The 20261-nt window shown below is 46.4% G+C and overlaps 1 protein-coding gene across 6 annotated transcripts in view; it reads left to right on the top strand.

Moving 5' to 3' along the window:
* USO1 (USO1 vesicle transport factor) overlaps positions 1-20261 on the top strand; it is a 682652-nt gene that overhangs the window by 538131 nt on the left and 124260 nt on the right. For 3 of the 6 annotated variants that reach the window (XM_086961508.1, XM_086961506.1, XM_086961504.1), the window contains 3 exons: positions 2067-2185; positions 2603-2784; positions 16084-16205. In XM_086961508.1, the coding sequence (XP_086817634.1) occupies positions 2067-2185; positions 2603-2784; positions 16084-16205 (423 nt within the window). Of the gene's footprint in view, positions 1-2066; positions 2187-2594; positions 2785-16083; positions 16206-20261 lie in introns of all 6 variants that reach the window. The other 3 variants (XM_086961505.1, XM_086961503.1, XM_086961507.1) reach the window with 1 other exon arrangement.

The following is a 20261-nucleotide window of genomic DNA, read 5'->3' as shown; positions in this document are numbered from 1 at the left end:
GCTATGATATTCTGGTCTTGGTTTATCAGCAGCTATGGATGCACACCTGAACACTCACTGGTTTTGATCTTAGGTCGCATAATATCCAGGAAACACAGTTTTAGGGTTCAACCAATTGAGATCCATCATTGTTTAATATAAAGAGTTTGCTTGCACTGGAGTTGTGTTAGCACCCACATTAAGCTCTCTAGGTGCACCAAAACATGAAGTGGCCATAGCTTGTAACTGGACTATCCTGGTCAAGATTTTTGATTGATGAAAACTTACACAGAACCAGGAGTACTCACTAGACTCATAATCATTTCAGACCGGGATACAGGGTTGTGTTCCATCGCAAATCTCAAATGCCGGTCTCTGAATCTCTCACAATTTCCGAATCCGAGTTTTGAGCCTTTTTTAGACGAGATCGAACCGCAATTTGCAAAATCACTCTACTTGAAGTTTAAGTATGGGATAATCCAAGTCAATACCTTCCCAGCCAAATGGGTAAAATCTGACTTGACTGAAAGGGACTCTAGATGCACGTCGCGCCTATTAGGCGCTAACGAGGGTATTGCGCACATCTTGTTGGGTTTTTTTGCACAGCTTACGCAATACCTAGACGAAAGTGGATTAAGCCCCTCTGCAAAAGACTGAATAGTAGAAGTTATCTAGAGATACTAAGAATATTAAAATCTGATAGCTCCCAACTTGTGAGTCTGGGCGTTAGTAAATTTCTGTTGGCTGCCAGCTTTATAAGGAGTAAGAAAGGGCACCTTTTTTTAAATTTTCTTAAGCATTCAAAAGTTTTCTCTCGCACTTGAGACAGAATTGGAGTTGTGATAATTTAATAGTAATCTATGTACTGCATTTACAACATTCCTGAAAGAAGTAATGATCTCGGTATAACGCTTTAGCCCAGAGAAACGTATAATTTTTATATGTTTTGGTTTTAAATATTTTATCCTTGAAAATCTGTTTTATATATTTGTACTAGATGGATCAAAACTTAAATGTTTGAAAGGATGTGTTTGTATGCTCTAATGATTCTTTGAATCGAATAAAGAGATTTGATGTATGATGAATCTCTAAGGGCTTGTTGTATAGTTCTAACCTTAGGATCTGACTTTGAGTCCAATGGTAAAGAACAAAAACCTGTCTTCACCATTTTGTGCAAGCATTTGCTGTGTCCAAAGGCTGACCTTATTATCATAGCACACAGTCAGGCACATACATTCTTGTCACACATAACATATTGAATGCATACTATGGGGTAAAATTAAGGTGCCCAGTTACTGATGATGGCATCGATTTTACAGTGGCTGTAGCCTTTAGTGTGCCTTCCCACCAAGTGTTAAAGTTTTTTTTAAAAGACCTGTGCCTGCCAACTATGATTAGTAGTTACCTACCATTAGTCATGCGATTGCCTGGCTCAAGGGGAACAGTAATTAGCTTTGGTTAGCGATTACCTTACATGTTGTGAAGTTCACTGACACAAGACAAGTTACAAAAACGTTTTGTAGATTTTACGAAAAACACGCATTGCAGTCATGTAGTGGAATTTCGATCTAAATTTCAATGTATTTTTCACAGTTAGAATTTTTTTTTTACATATATCACTCTTCATTTTACCATGTGTTAGGTTATATTGTTTGACTCGCTTGTGTTTTGGAAATAACAGTAAATCATTTTTCTTTAAGAAAGAGTTGAACCTGGCTAGTGTGCCACAGCTTTTCTTGACATGCACATAATTTTGCCTCTACAACTAACAGTGAAGTACAAATATTGTGGTCTTCATTCAACAATTGATGTTTAATTTCAGCCTGTAGGCATCTGCTCTGGTGTACAATGAAAAGATGCACTGTAAAGCTTTAGGATACATTCATAATTATGTTAAAATGCTTTGGCACCATCATCACGTCTTCAATATGTAAATCATTGATTTCAGCACATTTTGCTTTATGTAGAAATTGCATTTTTTCAGAATTTTAACAGCAAAAAGTTACTGTGAAATTATTTTCATTGGTGTTTTGAAAGGTCTGTGCACAGACTGCAAAATGTTATAAGTTCCTTGACAAGTTTCGCAGCTCACCGGGCAAATCTCTGAGAATCTTGGAGAAGAGGAGCAGTTGGTTCAAGGCTTGTGCGCATTACTACTGGGGATTTCCATTTACTACAATGACAATTCATTAGAAGACAATACCAAGTAAGAGCAAAACCAATACTGTCTTTGATATAGCACTTAGAGCTTTATTGTGCACGTTTATTCCGTGAGTGAATGGAGTGGTCTCATAAACGCAAGCCATTGTTATTCGATTTTGGTTTGTTTAGTCCAAGAGAGTGTAAGAGATTACTTTTTTTTCATCCATACAAAAAAGTATTGCTGTTGGTTATGCAAGCGACTTCCGTTATCTATTCTGGAGCACTAAGGTATTCTTGTTCATTGTTCTCTGAGGAAGGGTTAACCAGGCCATCTCATGCTTAGGGTATTTACTAGGGTTCGGCAATAACTTTGCTTTATTTAAACACATTTTCACTGTTGGTTAAACTCAGTCTTTCTGCTCTTGAAATGCATTAATTGACTAAAGATGTGATTTTGTTTTTCTATCTACATGCTTTCTAGAGAAAAACTGAAACAGTTGATAGAGAAAAGAATTGGAAAAGAGAATTTCACAGAGAAATTGGGATTCATTTCAAAGCACGAACTGTATTCAAAAGCTGCTCAGAAACCTCAGCCAAATTTTTCAAGCCCTGATCACATGATATTCGATCACGAGTTTACCAAGCTGGTTAAAGAATTGGAGGGTAAGATCCACCGATGTTTTGCAATAGTGATGGGTGCTATTTTTATTTTGTATGTGTGAAAAATTATGAAATAGCCCCTGGCTCATCTGAAGAGGTACACATTTCACCCAAGTGAGTACTAATACATTGATTAGTAGTGTAACTGTTATTCAATTGTTATTTACAGACAGAAGTGGCAAATTGTGTTGGAAGTGACCTATAAAAACAAGTTTATTCTAAACATTCAAACATCTGTTTTTCAATAAAAAAAAATAATTCACTTGTCATTCAAATTTCCAAAGTAAAATGAGAATCTTTTCAGAATGAAAAGTGCTTTGTAGTCCCCTTCTTTAGGGAGGATATCCCAACATATTTTCATCAGATTGCAGCAGGAATTCCAAGCTCTGCTGAGGCGCTATACAGTAGAATCTCTGACCAGTGAGTCAGTTTTTCACCTTTCTAAACAGGAGGCGATTTTGTGCCTTTGCATACTCTTGCCATCTAGTGTTGGTCTCAGACATGTGCAGCTTGTCTTTGTTGGAAGAAGTCTTTTCGAGACGCAAGTTGTGGTGACTCCACCTATTATAGACAGCATGCATGGGCATCTGCTTCATGGTCAGATTGTTTTTCGCCGCCGTTGGGTTCAGGTGTATCTATGGAAGCTCCGGTTCGACAGCTCCTAGTGTTCTCACTGGGCCTTCATGCAGAGGTCCCTTCAGTACTTGCCCATGTTGAAGGACATGCTCAAACCTGCTGGCGGTATCTTTAAAGAGCCTGTAAATGCTACAGTTCTCACACTTAAAGTTGACAAGATGTTTATGGCTTCTCTCTCAGGTCCCCCCCCCCCCCCCCCCCCCACCCCCCCACCCCACCTACATAAGGCGGCAATTAACCCCTGATTCGCTAGTGGTCTATTTGACCAGAAAGAGAGGTAATTCCCAGACCACAGGGGATGCGACCTCTCTAGACCAGGAAAGCAAGAAAATAGATGCTGTGGGCAAGCATTTGGCTGCGCAATCTGCCACACAGTGGCACATCACCAACTAAGTGGGCGTGCTCTCCTGGTACATTCCCGCACACTGGGACCAGATGGAGGACCTTATACAACATCTCAGTGAGCAATATCGCAAGCTGGGGAATGATTTGATTGCAGAGTGGAAACTTATCTCCGAAACCAACATCCTGTGTGCTCTGGATGCCTCAGAACCCATTGTTCGCAGCATTAATTCTAGTCTCCTCCGCCTTGCATGGCTGCATGTCTCCGGTTTTAATCAACACCTTCTTACTGTGCCCTTGATGGTAAGCATCTTCTTTGCCATCAGATCAACCAGATGCTCAAAAAGATCAAGGACACAGATAATGCTCAATCCATAAGTGCTTCACAGACACCCAATTCCAGTAGCTCGTAACTCCTCCCTCAGTATAGCGGTGCAGGTAAAAACTGTTGCCACCACCAAGACTTCCACCACTTGAACCAGACGACAGCAGCAGACCCTTCACGGGGTTACCACATAGGAAGGTATGGGGGAGTAAGGGCAAGGGAGCCACTGCCTCAAAATAGTGACACTTCCCATCCAGCACACCATCTGTCTGACTGGGAGGCAATTACCTCCACCTAGCATCCCCTCAGGCGCATACAAGATGTCCACAGAACACCAACGCTTCTCCAAGAAAAGATGAATGCACTACTTGCCAAAGGGGCCATAGAGCCGGTGCCTCCACTACATCGCAGCAATGCTCCAGTACTTTATCATTCACAAGAACGATGGGTACCTCAGGTCTATACTCGACTCTGACCCCTCAACAAGTATACATCCTGTCAGAATATTTCCACATGGTCACTCTTGAAAATGTCGTCCCCCTGTTGTGACAAGGCAACTTCATGAGCGCTATCGACTTGAAGGACGCCTACTGCCATATTCCCATACGTCCCACCCATCGAAGATTCCTGTCGTTTGTGGTGAGTGGACAAAATTATCAGTCCAAGTTGCTGCTTTTCGTGGTCGCAACAGCCCACAGAGTCTATACCAAGTGTCTAGCTTTGGTATCCTCTCACCTCACGAGTGAAGGCATGCACGTGTTCCCTCACCGCGATGACTGGCTGATCAAGAGCGCCATGCAGCAGCAATGTCCGACGGACACATAGACAACCATAGACCTTCTCCACAAACTGGACTTCACACTAAATGTAGTCAAATCTTGCTTTTGAAGCCCTTTGAAATATAACCCTTCCTGGGGCTACCTTGGATTCAAGGATGGGGGAGGCAGATCTAAGCCTGGCTAGGGGCAACGTTTTCCCAAAACTGATACCTCTTTTTCATTGGGATTGTCCAGTACCGGAGCATAGGCGGATTACAGTGCAGGCGCTTATCGGGTCCCGGCTCGACTATGCCAATGCCCTCTTTCTTGGCCTCCCGGACTATCTGGTCCAACGCCTTCAGGTGGCACAAAACTCTGCTGCCCGTGCCATCTTTGGCCTGCATAGGCGGTCACGAGCCTCTGGGTTGCTGCAGAAGCTTCATTGGCTACCTATCCGTAAGCGGATTATGTTCAAATCCCTTACGTTGATGCATAAAGCCCTGTTTGGCTCAGGGGCTGGGTATCTACGGCGTAGATTGGCCTTCTATCGTCCTGCCCGCTCACTGCGGTCCGAATCTCTTTTTACTGCCGTGGTGCCACGTGTGCGGAAGGCGCGGACTGGGGGCCGTTCCTTCAGCTTTAAGGCACCCCAGTTGTGGAACTCTCTGCCACTGGCGCTACGCAGTACCTCTAATTTGCTTCAATTCAGGAAGAGCCTGAAGACTTGGCTTTTTAATGTTTAACTGTTTTCTTTGCTGGGTTCTTTCTTTCCTTTCTGTATTAGTTTTTTCTTGTTATGTTATTACACACGGAGCCGCCTGTGGAAAGCGCTGGGACACTCTTTTAGAGTAGCTGTGCGCTATATAAGTTTATTTTAACATAACATAACATAACATAACAGTAATTTGTTTGTTTGGCATGATGACATCTTGCATTGCAATAGTTCATCATGCAAGGTTACAGATGTATTCCTTACAGCAGTGCCTAGCAGTACAGTGGTCTCAGGCAGAGAGTTTAAGGGAGGATCTATTGTTGATTTTCGGCTGTACACATCATTCTCTGCAGTGGTAGAATGCCAACAACCTGTGGCAGGGACGGCACTTTCTAGACCCAGTTCCGCAGAAGACAGTCACCACAGATGTCTCGCTCATAGGATGGGGAGTGCATTTGCAACATCAAACAATACAGGGCTTGTGATCTCCCGCGCATCACAGCCTACACATCAACCACCTGGAATTGCTAGATATTGATTTTGCTGTTCGAACATTCCTTCCACTCATTCACAACAAGGTAATTTTAGTCTGCACAGACAACACCATGGCCATGTTATATCTACAAAAACAAGGGTGCACTCACTTGCCCCAGCTGTCTGCTCTAGTCCAGAGCATCAGGAGTTGGGCGATACATCACAAGGTGAAGTTGGTAATACAGTATTTACTGGGTCTAGACAATGGCATAGCAGATCTGCTCACCAGGACATATGAACAAGTGCACAAGTAGGGGCTGCACCCCCAGACCTTACCCATTTACCTCCTGTGCTGGGCGTATTCTCATATAGACCTAGTTGCCACCACTAAAAATGCTAAATGCCCAAACTTCACCACTGGGATAAGACACCCTCAATTCAAGGGCAATGCACTATGGATGAATTGGTCAAGGATATTTGTCCATTCTTTTCCGCCTCCTACCATTTGAAGTTAGCAAGTTGAGGCAAACATCTCTTACCCTCTTCCTAGTAGCCTCAACCTGGGCGCCCCAGCCTTTGTACTCTACTGGAACGTGCTTTAGTTCCTCTCAAGAAGCTCCCCAACATGCTGGACCTTCTCATTAAAAACCATGGAACTCTCAGACACCCCAATGCCAAGCAGCTCCATCTTACATTCTGGCTCCTGAGGTCCTAGAGTTTGGTTATCTTAAATTAACAGAGGAATGTATGCCCATTTTTCGTGAAGCATGCTGGCCTACTATTGGGGTCTGTTACGTGGCCAACTGGAAGCGTTTCCTACACTATTTAATCCCAACGCATATCAATCCTCTTGCACCGTCCATACAAGACATTGCCTATTTCCTTCAACACTTTCAGCAGTCAGGCCTTACCTACACCTCCTTTTGATTACATTTGGCTGCTGTGGCTTCTTACATACAGAATAGGCAGCACACTTTGCTCTTCAGGATACCAGCCATTAAGGCTTTCATGAAGGGTCTTAAGCGGGTTATCCCTCCCCGGGTGTCTTCTACCTCAGTGTAGAATCTCAATATCATCCTAACTAGGCTCATGGGCCCACCTTTTGAGCTCCTTTTTCATCATGCCCATTTCAGTTCATTTCATGAAAGGTAGCCTTCCTTGTAGCCATTACTTCCCTTAGGCGAGTCAGTGAGGTACAAGCTCTCACCTTAGAGGAGCCTTTCTTCCACGTTCATCCAGATAGGGTGGTCCTCAGACCCAACCCTAAATTTCTCCCCAAGGTGGTTTCCAGTTTTTAATCTCAATCAAACTATCTAGTTGTGAGTTTTCTTTCCACGTCAGAATCTCTAGCAGACGTCTGGGGTCAGTTGCAGATATTCTTACCTTAATTATTTACTTTGCATGGTCATTCCATCTGTATCTCTATGCTCCATCTACATCTTCACCTTGCAAGCGGTAAAAACAAGCGGACTGTGGAGCCAGTGCCCATGTGCATTGTCTACAACAGTTGGTCACCACACCTTGTGACTCAGTCTTCTCCGAACAAAAGCAAGTTGGACACATCTGAGCCCTACACTAGATGGCAGGAGTGTGCACAGCATGTTAATCTACAGCACTCCATGCCACAAAGAGATGCTTGCAGGGTAAGTAACACTTTCCCTCCAGGTTTTTTCTGCGGCCTGAGTCTGGTCAATTGTAGTGGATTCTCCCTTAAACTGTATTCCACATGATGGGGAAAAGGCCTATAACAAATAAAGGTTTGCTTTTTCCACAAGAACATACTTGTTTGGCAGCAATTCTGAGGGCTCCCTGTGAATGGAAAATCAGGATTCTGCTGCCTATAACAAGGAAACCAGATTGAATCTCACTTCCTTTTAACTACTGTTTTGAACCCAAACACCCATTTTTATGTGTAGTTTTTGTAAAATATTCTAGCAAGAATCAATAATTGCATCTCATGGGTTCTTAGATTCAGCCCACTTCTGTTTCTTCTTTTTACACAGCACTGAAACAGTCCTTGGGTGCAAAATAGTTCACATCTAGATTTAGGCATGAATCGCTTGCTTGTCTTGTTCGACCTGTTAATGAGTTTGTAGTAGGACTGAGTTTGGTTGCTATACCTGATATTACACAGCCACCTTGGGCCCCACCTTTGATTGTGACATAACACAGTTGATTTAGAAGGTTATTATAGGGTTTTAGGTGGTGTCGCCTGCATGCATTCCAATCAGAAAGTATGTTGTTGATGAGGTTCTTGTTGTCCTTTTAACGTCAAATCGTACAGATGTGATGTCAGCATGTGTACGTAACATTTGGGGACAGCTACAGAGATGGAGCAGTAACTGTCTACTGCTCAGCCCAGACCAGACTAAGGTGAAGCATGTTATATCTGAACCCAGGTTGAGTTGGAAACGACCATATGTCAAACACCCATTAGGTTACTGTGCCAAGACTGGGTAGGTTTGCTGACCCTGTGACAGGAGGCGCTACACCTCCTGAAATGGCTGGACCATCAGAGAATCTTCCTGGTGTTGAAGCACCTGACAGGATCTTTGAATGTCAGCGTCGATGAACTCAGCCGGCAATGCCTATGGAATCATGTCTGGGAGTTACACCTGGAGGTTGTGCAAGTTCTCTTCCGTGGATGGGAGAATGTGCAGTGTCAGCAACTTTGCCCGTTGGACTTGCCAAGGTGTCTTAAACTAGGAGATTATTTTTGCCTAGGGTGGAACTTGTAGCTCTGTTATGCATTTCCGCTGATACGTCTCCTACACAGATGTCTGAAGAAGACCAACTGGGACCAAGTCATCCTTGTGGCTCCAGATTGGGCATAGAGAGTATGGTATCCAGAGCTCCCCAGCATGAACATCTGCCCTCCTATCAATTTGCCCCTTTGGAAGGATCTTACACTCTTGCTTCCGCAATCTCCAGAAGCATGCTTGTATACTGAGCAGCAACAACTTAACACCTTCAACCTTCCTCCAGAGGTGGTTGATGTCATCTTGGCATCCAGGCATCTCTTGGTGACATCTGTATGAGAATGTCATTGAAACAAATGTGTGGTTCGTAGCAGCACGCGTCACACTGATCCCCCGCCAGGCAGAGTTATTGAATGCTTTATTTGTTCTTTCCTCTCACCCGGCAAGGCTTTGCTTTAGCGATGGTTGAAGGATAACTTTTGGATCTTTTTGCCTTTTACTGTTGCCAGACCAGCCCTTATTATTTAAATCACCAGTTATGATGCAATGTTTGAAAGGACTCAAGCATTTTTTTCCCATCTCCCTTTATTATGACACAGTGGGATCTTAATCTGGTCCTTTATTTGATGTGCACTCCCTTTGAGCTGCTTTATAGCTGTCCTTTGTGGCTTTTCACTCTCAATGCAATATTCTTCGTTGCCATAATATCTGCATGGCAGGTGAGTGAGCTCCAAGCTATGTGTCAACCCACCATATGCCACCTTCTTCCCAGGCCAAACTGGTTCTGTGAACTTGGGCATCCTTTCTTCCAAAAGTAGTGGTGCCATTCTACGGCTGTCAAATGATCACCTTGCGGTGTTCTATGCTCTGCCTCTTCTCTCTAAGAAGGAGGAAAGAGTCCATCGCCCAGACTCCAAAAGAGCGCTGAACCTTACATAGACTGTACCAGAGAATGCAAAGTGGACAATCTGGTCTTTGTTAGGTCTCGCCTAGAGTTGGAGCGCGCAAGCGCTCCTTGCTCTGCAAGGCGTCTTTTTATCAATAACATTTCTGTAGTAGGTTTGAAGCCACGCCCATATTTTTGATTGGCTGGCGTCACCGTTTATGCAAAATGCTGGCTTCCCATTGCAATTGAGGCTTTTTTGTTACCGTCCTGTTTCCTTCTGCGACGGTCCATCCAGACTCTATCTTTTACTTGTGGCATTACACAGTGGGCTTTATCTGGTTGCCGAGCACTCTTTTTCAGATGGACACTGATGGGGACAATAGCGGCTGCAGCGCTATGCGCTTTACGTTTATTATTACTCTAATGAGCGCTGCGCCCGCTAGGGACACCACGCTCACTTTATTTATTTATATTTTATATTTAGGTTAACCCCTTCGCTGCGGCGGCTATTCCGCCGCAGCGCTAAAGGGGCGGGGCGGCCGCGCGGCGGCCGCATGCTGGTGACGGAGCCGCTCCGTCACCAGCCGCGGTTGAGCTATGCTGGTGACGGAGCGGTTCCGTCATGACCCGCCCCGCTCATTAGAACGCCCGCGCAGGCGCGAAATCAGCGCCGCGCAGGCGCAGCGGCCGGGCCATGACGGAACCGCTCCGTCATCAGCACAGCTCAACTGTAGCTGATGACGGAGCGGTTCCGTCATCAGCATGGAAGGGGTTAAATAAATAAAGTCCTGGCTGGGCCGTGCTTACTCGACTCTCCTCACGCGTGGGAATTTTAAAGCGTCTGCGGGAACTTCTGTGAGCCCACTCAGTTGATCCTATCCCTCACCAAGGACTAAGCATGGGCTGAAAATTCGTTCCGCTCGCGGAATTTGCGGACTTTCTGCGATCCGCGAATCTCGCGAAATCACGGTAAAATCCGCGAATCAGCGGGGACGAATTTTCAGCCAAGCACTTACAGGGTTACAGCAGCAGGTGCAAAAGTTGAAGCTAATTTTTTGTAACCTTTTACAAAAGGGTTACAAAGAAATTAACTTCAACTTGGGCACCTGCTGCTGTAAGCCTGTAAGTGCTTCCTGGCGCCTTGTTGCCTGCTTGCAACTATTCTCTGACCCTGCTCTGACCCTTGAAGCAGGGTCAGAGAATAGTTACAAGTAGGCAATGAGGCGCCTGTCACGAAAATTAAACCTCAACAGGAAGCACTGACAGATATAAAAACAAGCATTTGCAATGCAAAAGGTCTCGCATTAGGAAAGTTTGAGCTATTGGTCTTGTAAATGACAATTTTTTTATTTGTGTTGGTTTTGAAAATAGCTAAATTAATAGCTTTGTCATTTACAATGCCAATAGTTATAACTTTCGCAAATGTGACACCTATAGCATTTGTAATGCAACATGTTTTGTATTTACGTGACTTAGCTGTATTGATATTACAAATTACAATGGCTTTTAATTTTTTTAAATAATTAATACTTAAATAAAAGTGATTTTAATTTATAATGGCATTAGCTTAAACTTTTGTAAATAACTTTTGTGAAGATTATGTTTAGTGTATTTTATTGTGACGAAAATCCAAGAACAGAAGTGAAATATTAACCTCTTTTTGTGATATTTGTAATAAAGCTTGAAACATTGAGAGAACATATTTGAACCAGTTGTTGTTGAATGGTTGCGCAGATTGATGCTGGGGTGGCGCCGAGTGGTGCTGTGGTGGTGCTGAGTGGTGCTGGGGTGATGCTGAGTGGTGCTGAGTGATACTGGGATGGTGCAGAGTGATGCTGGGGTGGTGCTGAGTGGTGCTGTGGTGGTGCTGAGTGGTGCTGTGGTGGTGCTGAGTGATGCTGTGGTGGTGCCGAGTGATGCTGTGGTGGTGCCGAGTGATGCTGTGGTGGTGCGTGGTGGTGCTGAGTGGTGCTGTGGTGGTGCTGAGTGTTTCTGTGGTGGTGCTGAGTGTTTCTGTGGTGGTGCTGAGTGATTCTGTGGTGGTGCTGAGTGATTCTGTGGTGGTGCTGAGTGATGCTGTGGTGGCGCTGAGTGATGCTGTGGTGGCGCTGAGTGATGCTGTGGTGGCGCTGAGTGATGCTGTGGTGGCGCTGAGTGATGCTGTGGTGGCGCTGAGTGATGCTGTGGTGGCGCTGAGTGATGCTGTGGTGGCGCTGAGTGATGCTGTGGTGGCGCTGAGTGATGCTGTGGTGGCGCTGAGTGATGCTGTGGTGGCGCTGAGTGATGCTGTGGTGGCGCTGAGTGATGCTGTGGTGGCGCTGAGTGATGCTGTGGTGGCGCTGAGTGATGCTGTGGTGGAGCTGAGTGATGCTGTGGTGGAGCTGAGTGATGCTGTGGTGGAGCTGAGTGATGCTGTGGTGGCGCTGAGTGATGCTGTGGTGGCGCTGAGTGATGCTGTGGTGGCGCTGAGTGATGCTGTGGTGGCGCTGAGTGATGCTGTGGTGGCGCTGAGTGATGGTGTGGTGGCGCTGAGTGATGGTGTGGTGGCGCTGAGTGATGGTGTGGTGGCGCTGTGGTGGTACTGTGGTGGTGCTGTGGTGGTGCTGATTGGTGCTGTGGTGGTGCTGATGGGTGCTGTGGTGGTGCTGAGTGATGCTGTGGTGGTGCTGAGTGATGCTGTGGTGGTGTGGCGCTGAGTGATGCTATGGTGGTGCTGAGTGATGCTATGGTGGTGCTGAGTGATGCTATGGTGGTGCTGAGTGATGCTATGGTGGTGCTGAGTGATGCTATGGTGGTGCTGAGTGATGCTATGGTGGTGCTGAGTGATGCTATGGTGGTGCTGAGGTGTGCTGTGGTGGTGCCGAGTGATATGTGTGGCACTAAGTGATGCTCTGGTGGCGCTGAGTGATGCTCTGGTGGCGCTGAGTGATGCTGTGGTGGCGCTGAGTGATGCTGTGGTGGCGCTGAGTGATGCTGTGGTGGCGCTGAGTGATGCTGAGTGATGCTGTGGTGGTGCTGAGTGATGCTGTGGTGGTGCTGAGTGATGCTGTTGTGGTGCTGAGTGATGCTGTGGTGGTGCTGAGTGATGCTGTGGTGGCGCTGAGTGATGCTGTGGTGGCGCTGAGTGATGCTGTGGTGGCGCTGAGTGATGCTGTGGTGGCGCTGAGTGATGCTGTGGTGGCGCTGAGTGATGCTGTGGTGGCGTTGAGTGATGCTATGGTGGTGCTGAGGTGTGCTGTGGTGGTGCCGAGTGATATGTGTGGCACTAAGTGATGCTCTGGTGGCGCTGAGTGATGCTGTGGTGGCGTTGAGTGATGCTGTGGTGGCGTTGAGTGATAATGTGGTGGCGCTGAGTGATAATGTGGTGGCGCTGAGTGATAATGTGGTGGCGCTGAGTGATAATGTGGTGGCGCTGAGTGATAATGTGGTGGCGCTGAGTGATAATGTGGTGGTGCTGAGTGATAATGTGGTGGTGCTGAGTGATGCTATGGTGGTGCTGAGTGATGCTATGGTGGTGCTGAGTGATGCTATGGTGGTGCTGAGTGATGCTATGGTGGTGCTGAGTGATGCTATGGTGGTGCTGAGTGATGCTATGGTGGTGCTGAGTGATGCTATGGTGGTGCTGAGGTGTGCTGTCGTGGTGCCGAGTGATATGTGTGGCACTAAGTGATGCTGTGGTGGCGCTGAGTGATGCTGTGGTGGCGCTGAGTGATGCTGTGGTGGCGCTGAGTGATGCTGTGGTGGCGCTGAGTGATGCTGTGGTGGCGCTGAGTGATGCTGTGGTGGCGCTGAGTGATGCTGTGGTGGCGCTGAGTGATGCTGTGGTGGCTCTGAGTGATGCTGTGGTGACGCTGAGTGATAATGTGGTGGCGCTGAGTGATAATGTGGTGGCGCTGAGTGATAATGTGGTGGCGCTGAGTGATAATGTGGTGGTGCTGAGTGATAATGTGGTGGTGCTGAGTGATAATGTGGTGGTGCTGAGTGATAATGTGGTGGTGCTGAGTGATGCTGGGGCAGCGCTGAGTGATGTTGTGGTGATGCAGAGGGCAGAAAGGCACAAAAAGCAGTCTAACAAAGGGCAGAAGGGCACAAAAACAAGGGAATAACAGAGGGCAGAAGGGCAGAAAAACAAGCGAAAAATGAGTAACGGGGCAGAAGGGCAGAAAAACAAGGGAAAAACGAGTCTAACAGAGAGCAGAAGGGAAGAAAAACAAGGGCAAAACGAGTCTAACAGAGGGCAGAAGGGCACAAAAAACGAGTCGAACAGGGGGCAGAATGAATCCGGCCCTGCGTGTTTGTCCACGAAGATGCCACCTTTTTGTGCAATACCTCTACTCAACTGGAGTACTTTCTACTGTCTAATCAGTAAGTGCTCCCTCGTTGGCTAAATGTATAGGGGCAGATTTACAATAAAGTGGCGCATCCCCAGGGATGCGCCAATTATTGTGCGCCGCAGCTCCGCCACCCATGGTGCGCCGCATTTACAATGCTGCGCACCATGTGGCAAAAACAGCAGAGATGCGTCACGCATCTGTGCCGTAAAAGCAGCGCATTGCTGGAGCTGCGTCGAGCTTGCGACGCAGCTCCAGCAATGCTCTGGGTGGCCCTATCGCACCAATGCTGCATCAAGCCTTGCGCCTGCTTCAAGCAGGCGCAGGGTTTTGACGCAGCATTGGCCTAAAAGTGACTGAGTGAATTCTTGTAGATTTCACTCAGCCACTTTTAGGATGCGTTCCTGCGCAGGAACGCCCTCCCCTGCGCCGGACCGCCTCCTGATGGTGCAGGGCTTTACAACGTGACGCATCTCTCAGATGCGTCACGTTGTTAATACCCAGCACCATGGCACATCTTTTGTGCTGCCGCTGCGTCACAAAAGGTCTCGGTAGAGGGTGGGAGAGGTGAACCAGAGGGTGGCAGTGATGAACCAGAGGGTGACCGTGAAGAACCAGAGGGGGGCAGGGGTGAACCAGAGGATGACCGTGCTGAACCAGAGGGTGGCAGTGCTGAACCAGATGGTGGCAGTGCTGAACCAGATGGTGGCAGGGGTGAACCAGATGGTGGCAGGGGTGAACCAGAGGGTGCCAGTGGTGAACCAGAGGGTGACCGTGGTTAACCAGAGGGTGGCAGTGCTGAACCAGAGGGTGGCAGTGCTGAACCAGAGGGTGGCAGTGCTGAACCAGAGGGTGGCAGTGCTGAACCAGAGGGTGGCAGTGCTGAACCAGAGGTGCTGTGATGAACCAGAGGGTGGCAGTCGTGAACCAGAGGGTGCCAGTCGTGAACCAGAGGGTGACACTGAGAATTACAATGGGGCTCTGCGCACTTGATGGAATATAGATTTATGATGGGATGACACGAATATTGTTCTTAGTTTGTATATAGGCACATATTGTTTGAGGGATCGCATGCAAATGGCCCCGCGACAGATGAGGTGTTGTATAAGCTATGTATAGTAATTACGGATATTAAGCTTTAAGACTGGTGCAATGTAGTGTTAACAAGTGTAATGATGTAGGCTATGTGGCATACGATGCGAAATATTGTAATTTTGAGTATTGTGCAGATGAACCCAAACAGTCTTGTATTATGATGAAAGTTGGAATTGTAATTGTGTGTAACCTGAAACAATAAACAGAATGTAAAAAAAAAAGACTCCAATTCATTGGAGCAGTTTGGTCACAATTCAGAAAATGTTTTTCTGCTAGAAAAGGCATTATCGATCCAATTTGTCACTCATGTCCTCAAGTCACTGGACTTGCTAGTCCTTTGCTTTTCTGGCAAGTTGGCCTCCTGCACTTGTTGGTTCTTCAGGTGCACCCTACAAATTGGAGTCTAAAACACCACATAAACCATGTGTGAAGGAGGTGTTGACCTTGATAATGTTGATGCTGAAAATGTATATACTCTTACACTGATGGGCCATTTAGAGCACTTTGCTTGCAATGGGCCCTTCAGCCAACCATGGCTCCAGATCAGTGGTATTGAATGCCTTCCTTCCCAGTTGGCAGTTCATGTTGGGAACCTTTAGGTGAAGGCTTTCATTTGCATGCAGGGAGTCATTTTCATTTTGATTTACTACAACTTCGAGCATTACACCAGGTCTGGGTGGCCTCCCTTCCCTTGATGCAGGTCCAGACATTTATGTTCTAAGTGACAATATCACAGTCCTAAAGTATTTCAAAAAGATGGAAGCAAGCTGAGAAGAGGGAACGTATGAAACTCAACTTTTTTCCTCCCATTTAACTCAAAGGCCATGTATTATGTCCCAGTTAGAAGGGAGGGTGCTGTATCCCATCTTGCATGGACCCTGAGAGGCTTATATAAATTGTCTGATGTATGCCTCAAAATTTCTTCTCGCCATCTACCACTTGAAAAGCATTGTTTAAATAGAAATTACAGTTAAGATGTCAATTGAAAATGTTAAGTAAAAACCAGATACAATGTTCTAATAACTGTTGCATATTATTTTGCAGCTGTTATAATAAAAGCGATCTACAAGTCCAGTGAAGAGGACAAGAAGGAAGAGGAGGTGAAGAAGACTCTAGAGCAGCATGATAATATCATGTCACATTATAAGACTGTGATCAGAGAGCAGGTAAAACTGTGTGCTGTTAGTAAGTGTGCAAGAGGATATTGAGACATCCCCATGTGATTTTAAAATTGCTTTAAAATTGCTGCTTAACACAAGAAGCTATGGCATCATATGAACTTGCATTACATGACCGTCTTTAATCCGGTCTTATACTTTGATACTAAACAATTCTTGTCAGGTGGGCTTTAGGCATGTCACTCAGTTTTCCATTTAAACATTTGACAAACGTCTTTTATTAATACCGTGTTTTAAAAAGAACGGTTCTAGTTTGGTAATTTCAATGGGCTTGTTTTTCATTTTGTTTTCACAGTTCTTAATGTTTGCCAGTTTAAATCTGCTGATTATAGACTGTGTTTCTTAAATTTCCTGAACAGTTGCGATTTTTCTTGTCCTGGCCACAACACTATTTATGCCTTTTGCTGTATGTGGGATTGTCTAAATGTTGTTCTTTATTGTTTTTGTTAGTTATTACTTTTTTCCTGGAGTTTTATATAGTGCAAACTTGACCCAAAGGTATTCGAGTGCTTTACATGAGCACCAGTTATGTTACAAATGGACACATTTATTTTTGTTAGGCTCAGGGAGATTAAGTGAATTTCCGAGAATGTTGGGCGTCATTGCAGAGACTCTCAGCCGGTTCCCCAGATTTGTGGTCAACCACCATAGCTGTTAGGCCACATCCTCTCCAGCTTATTTAACATCTCATAGTTGGGAAGAGACCTTTCACCACCTGCTCTTTGACTTGGGATAAAATCTAAAACTGACCGTTCCAAAGTAATTTTCATTTCATTTAATGTTCACGGAACCATGTTTTGTGCACTGCTGCCTTCAAGAAATGGTGGTTGAAATCCTTTGAAAGATCAGTATGCTTATCATACAAGACGTTAATTTATTCCTGTTCTGTAAGCTCATATAAATAGACATGACCGAGCCAGTGGTATGCCCCTCATCTACCCATCCTCCTTCCCCTTACAAAATCTCCATGACATCCCGGGAGAAGAAGCAACAGGAGGACAAATGGAAAGCCCTTCTTGACAAAAGGCAAGCAACTCAGTGGTGCCTTATCAGTTACTTAGGTCTTCACACAGACTATGTGCTGGGATATTTCCCTGAAAAATGTGCATGTTTAGCATGCGATTTGATCTTGACTTAGATGGTCGGTCAGTCCTGATTCCATGCTGGCAATGGGGTAGACAGCAGAGCATAACTAGAGCAATTATTTTAAAAACATTGTATTTTATGGGGTAGACAACAGAGCAACACTAGAGCAATTGTTTTGAAAACTTGGTATTTTTTATGGTGTGTGGTTACCCCTATTCTGAAGGACACTTCTAGCTGCAGATTCCTTGCCTGTAGAACAATCCCTGGTGTCAGACTGGATCCAAAAACGTTAAAGCTCTTATGCCACTGGTAGGGGCGCTGGCTTCATATCAGTGCTAAAAGTGGCGCCTGGTGATGTCATTGAAGCTATAGAGAGCCGACCTAGTGCAACAACATTAGGTCCTCTTTTTTGTGCCTTTGATTCGGATCCAGAGCTGTGCTCTATGAGGGGAAATTTCCCTCACACAAAATTAAATTAGTGCAATACCATGTCCCCCTTAAAGAAAATTGTGATTTCAACCTTGTAGGGACTGCGAGGGACAGATATCCATCATGGACCCTACGCTGTTTGCCTCCTGTACTCAGGGTCAGTCCACAACTCCCGGCCTGTTCCTCATGTAGTAGCGTGCACTCCAAAAACAACGAGGAGTGTGAAGCTAAGCTCTCTATGGCTGAGCCAAGGAGGACAGGCCTAGTAAAAGGTTTTTCCAGGCACTGCTCCTGGTCACCATCTTCTTCATCTGGAAGCCAAAGGAAGAAGCATAAGACATCCAAGAAACATGCAAAAGGTAAGTCACCTGGTCGCTCTTCCACAGGACATCCGTCCTCTGAGCAGGAGTTAGTCGACTTACTTCAAAGACTTCCACTCCGAGTGGTCCCCACTGGTGACTCCACTGGACCCGTCCCTGTATCGACCTTGGACTCCACCAGTTCTTTTGACTGCAGGATTGGCGCCTCCCAGCCCCACACTAACACCAGTTTTCCCAGAATTTCTGACACCAGGACCAGACATTGCAAACAAAACAGGTGATGGACAGAATGTGAATCAATGTCACACATTCACCCCAGTCCAAAGATCTGGGCCCAAATCCATCGTTTTTTTGCACTCCACACCACCCTGGGTTAGACAATGGCGATATGCAAATCAGCTCTGACCCTGTGCCCCATGGGAACTGTCCAGTCCGAACTACAAAAGCCATGTCCTTCCCAGAACGGAATCAAGCATCCGAGGACCGGACCGGTTTCGAGGTAACACCTCTCATCAGCCCGACTAGCTTGACTCCAGTGGTGTGGAGTGCCTGGGACCCACGTCTGAGCATCCCCAGCGCACTTATGGCGGAAATTGCAAACAAAACAGGTGATGGACAGAATGTTGATCAATGTCACACATTCACCCCAGTCCAAAGATCTGGGCCCAAATCCATCGTTTTTTTGCACTCCACACCACCCTTGGTTAGACAATGGCGATATGCAAATCAGCTCTGACCCTGTGCCCCATGGGAACAGTCCAGTCCGAACTACAAAAGCCATGTCCTTCCCAGAACGGAATCAAGCATCCGAGGACCGGACCGGTTTCGAGGTAACACCTCTCATCAGCCCGGCTAGCTTGACTCCAGTGGTGTGGAGTGCCTGGGACCCACGTCTGAGCATCCCCAGCGCACTTATGGCGGAAATTGCAAACAAAACAGGTGATGGACAGAATGTGGATCAATGTCACACATTCACCCCAGTCCAAAGATCTGGGCCCAAATCCATCGTTTTTTTGCACTCCACACCACCCTGGGTTAGACAATGGCGATATGCAAATCAGCTCTGACCCTGTGCCCCATGGGAACAGTCCAGTCCGAACTACAAAAGCCATGTCCTTCCCAGAACGGAATCAAGCATCCGAGGACCGGACCGGTTTCGAGGTAACACCTCTCATCAGCCCGACTAGCTTGACTCCAGTGGTGTGGAGTGCCTGGGACCCACGTCTGAGCATCCCCAGCGCACTTATGGCGGAAATTGCAAACAAAACAGGTGATGGACAGAATGTTGATCAATGTCACACATTCACCCCAGTCCAAAGATCTGGGCCCAAATCCATCGTTTATTTGCACTCCACACCACCCTGGGTTAGAGAATGGCGATATGCAAATCAGCTCTGACCCTGTGCCCCATGGGAACAGTCCAGTCCGAACTACAAAAGCCATGTCCTTCCCAGAACGGAATCAAGCATCCGAGGACCGGACCGGTTTCGAGGTAACACCTCTCATCAGCCCGGCTAGCTTGACTCCAGTGGTGTGGAGTGCCTGGGACCCACGTCTGAGCATCCCCAGCGCATTTATGGCGGAAATTGCAAACAAAACAGGTGATGGACAGAATGTGGATCAATGTCACACATTCACCCCAGTCCAAAGATCTGGGCCCAAATCCATCATTTTTTTGCACTCCACACCACCCTGGGTTAGACAATGGCGATATGCAAATCAGCTCTGACCCTGTGCCCCATGGGTCCAGTCCGAACTACAAAAGCCATGCCCTTCCCAGAACGGAATCAAGCATCCGAGGACCGGACCAGTTTCGAGGTAACACCTCATCAGCCCTGCTAGCTTGACTCCAGTGGTGTGGAGTGCAAAAAACGATGGATTTAGGCCCAGATCATTGTACTGGGGTGAATGTAAGACATTGATCTACATTCTGTCCATCAAATTGTTTTTTGTAATTTTCTCCCTGAGTGTACTGGGGTAGCTCAGCCGTGGGTCCCAGAGCCTCCACACCACTGGAGTCAAGCTAGCCGGGCTGATGAGAGGTGTTACCTCGAAACCGGTCCGGTCCTCGGATGCTTGATTCCGGTCTCGGAAAGATATGGCTGTGTAGTTCGGACTGGACTGTTCCCATGGGGCACAGGGTCAGAGCTGATTTGCATAAAGCCATTATCTGACCCAGGGTGGTGTGGAGTGCAAAAAACGATGGATT

The sequence above is a fragment of the Lissotriton vulgaris genome, chromosome 3_1 (assembly GCF_964263255.1).
Source record: "Lissotriton vulgaris chromosome 3_1, aLisVul1.2, whole genome shotgun sequence".
Lineage (NCBI taxonomy): Eukaryota > Metazoa > Chordata > Amphibia > Caudata > Salamandridae > Lissotriton > Lissotriton vulgaris.
Note: the sequence above shows the minus strand (reverse complement) of the source record. Positions and strands in the feature narration are given on the sequence as shown.